General features: G+C 30.5%; 1 protein-coding gene across 1 annotated transcript; it reads right to left on the minus strand.

Annotated features, from left to right (window-relative positions):
• Window positions 1–224: 224 nt before the first annotated feature.
• LOC139861778 (uncharacterized) lies at window positions 225–4564 on the minus strand. Its single transcript, XM_071850282.1, has 2 exons — window positions 3834–4564; window positions 225–987 (listed from the first exon to the last, which is right to left on the minus strand). The coding sequence occupies exons 1-2, from the start codon at window positions 4477–4479 to the stop codon at window positions 347–349; spliced, it is 1287 nt and encodes a 428-aa protein (XP_071706383.1). The 5' UTR covers window positions 4480–4564; the 3' UTR covers window positions 225–346.
• Between the last annotated feature and the right edge of the window lie 1308 nt (window positions 4565–5872).

Below are 5872 nucleotides of genomic sequence, written 5' to 3' on the forward strand. Positions count from 1 at the left end.
ATTTTAAAAATAAAAAAAAAAGAGAGAAATAAATATATAACATCATAATCATAATCCAATTAATAAATGAATATTAAACTTGAATTCATCTGAAAAGTCAAAGTTTAATCGTTTAACAAAGGATATCATAATATATAAGTTTTTTTTCTTATATAAAAGACAAAAAGAGAGAAAAGATATATATAAAATGTATAAAGATAAATGATAATTAAACGTCCATAAAATTTATCAAACAATATTAATTAATCAAGGTGATTTTATACTTGAAAGATTTCATTTCACTATAATATAAAAAAGAAGAAAACTAATAAGACTTCACAAAATCCAAACCCCAACATTTTTTTTTTTACATTTGTGTTTTACATATTATAACAAAGCAAGGGAGCAATGCTTTAGAATTAAGCAAATAAAGTTCTTCAATGTTTGAATAAATTCCAACTTTTCCAGCCAATGAATCAAATCCAGATTGATTACTAAGCTCTTGAATGTTCTCCAATGGCTTATGAACTCTCCCTGCAATCACTCTACAAACTATCAAAGCTTTTCTCAAAGAACAACTGCTAACATCAATGGTTTCAAACGCCTGTTGACTCGTTGATGTTGTGAAAACACCCCCTACTCTGTTTTTGTTGTTGCCATTTTTGTTAATTGAAAATCCATGTCGAAGAATTTGACAAACGTTGCACGTAAGTGATTGGCAAAGACTTGATGAGCCGTTGAGGCCTAGATTACATCCGATTAATGTTCCGTGGAATCTTAGTAACTCGTTGCCATCAGCTAGACATCGAGGATGCTTCTTTTGGAGTTTGCTAGCTTTGAGTTTGATAGTTTCTCGATGTTGTTCGAATTCGGATAGTGTTCTTTGCATGTTGTGGACTTTTAAGATCCTCTCTATTCCTCCTGAAATCGCATGGGATTTTGACCAACTTGTTTTGTAAATTAGTTCTACGATCTTCCTTGATGAATCGCCTTCAATGAGTTCAGTAACTGCCAAATTAACAAATTATGTCCTAGTTGGCTCTGTTGGAGAATATCAATTAAGTGTCGCACATCGAAAATTTATAGAAACTAATAAAGTATGCATATAGGGTTGCGAGAACCTCTCTCTATCACCAATTGATTTTATAGTATTACTTGACTCATGAGCTTATATGTTGTACATGTTGTTGAACCTAAAAATGACTCGTGTTTTTTATTGAAGGTTGTAAGTTCAACTTCAAGACAAGATGACGTTCAATTATTCTGTTCAATTAAAAAAATTCAATATCATAATTTTTGTTTTAGTGGTTAAATGGTGCATTGTCTTAAAAGTATAAGGCTACACATTACCCGACACTTTTTGACTCTGATGTGAAGTCAAAAATTGTAATTTTTAGAACAGAAAGAAAAATTTGACTAGCAGTGTTAAATTTGAATGTCTGTTAAGGTGAGTGTCAAATTTGGATTTTAAATTTGAGTTGAAAAGGTTTTGGATGACGTGGTAATATATAATTGGATGTTGAATGGATAAAATAAATATAAAGTATAAATGACATTGCGAGATTTAATTGGTTAAAAGAATTCTGACGTCAATTTTTTGCATGTTGAGAACAAAACTAACATCCCAAAAATGTCAAATTAAACGCCCGTAACATGCGTTAGGGTTGTTAGATTTGGCCAGGGTAGATTTTAACGCACTTACCGTAAGATGTGGTCGAATATGTTATAATCCCAAATCGGGCCATATGTAATTATAATCGGTGGCTTAGACCGTAGATAACGGATTAATGGTGATTGTGACGTGGAGTGGGTAAGGTGTACTTTTTGGAGCAAGACGATGACTGGACCATGGCAGGGAAAGGAGAAAGTTGTAATGGAGGGCTCTTGTAAGGGCGTTTGTAAGTGATGTGGTAAATTTGATTGGTATTTGAATGATAAAATATTAAAAAGGTGGAGAGATAAATAACATTAATCAATTAGCACTTGACACGTCATGGTCCTTCTCCCTCCCCTCTTAGGCGCATTTGATTGATAAACGCCTCTGGACAAACGCCCACAAACGCCCCATTTCTAGCTTTTTGTGGGGCGTTTGTGGTGACACCTAATGAGCATTTGGGGGAGAATCGCCCCATTATCTATGGTCTTATAAGTTTAAGTTTTCCCCACTATTTGACATTCGGGCTTCATAATTGACGTTAAATTGACCTGCTACAATTTTGAGGGATTGTAACGCCCATTACGGGCTTCTGTTTTCACCCCTCCCAGTAAAAAGTTACAAAAGGAACAAGCAATAAAAGTAGCGTTTGAGTTTTTAAAGAATTTGACATGTATATGTTTATTATATTAAAATTAACTATTTTACACCGAAATTTCAATCATATTTTATCATATTATTCAAAATTTTAGCATTCAAATTTAACACCAGATTTTAACACCTATCATAATGCACCTTCAGAATTTAACAATGTCACGTCACGGTTAGATTTTTCTCTATCTTCTAAAAACTACAATTTTTTTGACTCAATGTGGTCTTATAAGCTAGCTTTTTTGAGTAAGCTCCATACATGGGCTTATAGTTTGATATGGGTTTAGTCAGAGGCTGAATATCGGACTTAATGGAGGTATCCGTCCTGGCTTGATTTAAAATAAAATTTGCACAAAAAATTACTAAAAAATAAGGGGCTTTTAGTGTTTACTCTTTTTTCATTAGTTTCGCTCTATCTCAGATCGGTTCAAGTTTCGCCACTGAATTTAGTATGAGATATAAGTTTGTATGATTTTTCGTCTTCAGTGTGAATTTAGAAAAAAACAAGATATATATATATATATATATATATATATATATATATATATATATATTGGTAGGATCAAGAGGGAAGTAACCAATCGGGGGGAAGCAGGGGGAAGCAAAAACTTTTTTTTTTCTTTTCGTTTTTTAAAAAAACTTTGTTCACGAACATTATAGATGGGATGAAAATATGAACATTTAGTAGAGACACTTTGTGATAAATGTTTTTATTTTGGCGGGAAAACGCTCGAAGTAGTAATATATAACAATTATCGTGTTTTTCGAGCGTATGTTGAGGTTTTAGCTATTAGGGTTTAGATATTAGGGTTTAGAAATTTAGGGTTTAGGGTTTAGATTTAGGGTTTAGATTTAGGATTTAGATTGAGTTTTTAACACGAACTGTTTAGAGTTTAGGGTTTAGGGTTTGGTGTTTTGGGTTTATGGAATAAACCCAAAACACCAAACCCTAAACCCTAAACCCTAAACTCTAAATCGGGCTAAATTTTACTTCACAAAACATGAAGAAAAAAAACGTTCATATTCTTCATGAACAATATTATCTTGAATGTTATTTTTGTCGATCGTTTTCTCGCCTAAATAATAACATTCATCACGAAGTGTCTCTTCTAAATGTTCATATTTTCGTGTGATCTTGATGCCGGAAAAAAAAATTCCAAAAAAAATGAAAAAAAAAAATTTGCTTCCCCCCGATTGGTTACTTCCCCATTGATACTGCCCCTATATATATCTATATATTTTAAAATTTAAATATTCAACCAAATATGAGATCATATTTTCGAAAAAACACCAGCTAATTTATATAAAAATACTAGCTCTCGAATAGGTAAAACATTATTCATTTATTTTTGCTAAAAAGATTGGGAAGATATAAATGTAATGCTAAATCTTTCCTAGATCTGGAGTTAGATGTGTTTAATTTCTCAATCAATATAGTACAATCATTTAATCAATATTCAGGATCCTATATATATAAACATCTTACTATTAATTATGTTCAAACAAAAATAAAAAAGAGCATGCATATAATTTCCTTAAATTTACTAACCCGCATGTTTAGAGAGATGATGAAGTTCAAGAGCTTCCCATTTCACAAATTGCTCACCACATTTATGACAAGCCAAACTATAAATACTGCGATCATCGCCTTCAAAAGACGTTCTAGCAACCTTAGTTCGATTAACATCACGAACACCATTCAAATTATTTCGATTATTTGTCACAGGTGATCTTGTTGACTTATGAGAATGATGATGATGATGATAACGTTGTGGGCCCGGTGTGCCAGGTTTTAAGGTACCCTCAAATCTTGATGACACACCTTCATGCTCAAAGCCTGTGATCTTGAGTTCACAATTCGAATTCGATAAAACGACTTCATGTGCAATTGGATTTAATAGTTCTGAGCTTCCAATAGATCTTGGACTAGCATTATTTGTTGTTGTTATTGTTTCTGTTTCATTAATTTTTGATGGTTTTTCTTCCATGTGTCTTTTGCTTCCATGAATGACATCTTTAAGATTAGCTAAAGATCTTGAACATCCTGATTTCCCTCCTGTTGATGTTGACGATTTTTTCGTTGTTTTTGTTACAATTTTGCTCAAATTATTTTTTTGAAGATTTGGATCATGAACATCTGCAGGTCCTGATTGGCAGTTTAATGATTTCCTTAAAGTAAACCAAACTGCAGGCATCTTTGTGTATTTTTGTTTTATTTAGGAATTTATGGAATAAGAAATGAAAATAGGTAGTGAGAATAACATAATGAACAAAAAGTCAAATATCTGACTTAGATGTATAGAATTGAAGAAGCAAACTATATTTATAATAAATATTGTATATAAAATTGAATTATAAAAAATGATAAAAGAATGCAAAATTATTCGGTAGTGTACTTTAACGAGGTTAAAAAGCTCGCGCGTTGCTGCGGGGTGATTTTTGTCAGTTAACGGTTGGTTAACTCAACGTTTAAAAAAACAGTTAACGGTCAGATAATTGAACATTAAAAATAAAAGAAAAAAAGGAAGCAAAAAAAAAAAAAAAAAAACAATTAACTTCGCTATTGTGTGTTTTGGTCGATTAACGGTTAGTTAATTAAACGTTTAAAAATTACATGAATTTAGAAAATAAGGGGAAAAAGTTGTAAAGAAAATAATGAATTAAAAAAATAAAATATAAAAAATAACTCACACCTAGGCAAAAATTATGTATAGACTCCATGTATATACTTATATATTAAAATGTTTAAAATAATTGTGATCCTATTAAAATAAATGCTTTTGTTGGTCCTTTTGAAATGAAATATGCTTAGACCGTTCCTAGTGCAGCGTTATCGCACCGGAATCACCCCCATCGCACCTCTGTGGGGCGTGATGTAGTGACCCGAACTTTTTCATATTTATATATATTAAATGAAATTGATAATTTACATGATTAAATGTTTTCAACATTTTAAGCAATCAAACTTGTTAAGACTTGATTAATTGAAATAGGTTTCATGTAGACAATTGACCACCCAAATTGACCGGCGATTCACGAACGTTAAAACTTGTAAAAACTATATATATATATATATATATATATATATATATATATATATATATATATATATATATATATATATATATAGTTAACATGATATTATGATAAGTAAGTATCTCATTAGATATATTAACAATGAGTTATATACATAAAAATGAGACTACTAAGTTAAGAAACTCGAAACGATATATATAACGATTATCGTTATAACAACGTCTTACTAAATACATATGTATCATATTAAGATATTGTTACACTATATTTAACATGATAAAATGATAATTATATATATATATCATTAAGTATGTTAACAATGAACTACATATGTAAAACAAGACTACTAACTTAAGAATTTCGAAACGAGACATATATGTAACGATTATCGTTGTAACGATATTTTAATGTATATAAATCATATTAAGATATATTCATACATCATAATATCATGATAATATAATAATTTAACATCTCATTAGATATAATAAACAATGGATTAACAACATTAATTGAGATCGTTAACTTAAAGGTTTCAAAACAACACTTACA

This window comes from Rutidosis leptorrhynchoides, chromosome 8 (assembly GCF_046630445.1).
Source record: "Rutidosis leptorrhynchoides isolate AG116_Rl617_1_P2 chromosome 8, CSIRO_AGI_Rlap_v1, whole genome shotgun sequence".
NCBI classification, from domain to species: Eukaryota; Viridiplantae; Streptophyta; class Magnoliopsida; order Asterales; family Asteraceae; genus Rutidosis; species Rutidosis leptorrhynchoides.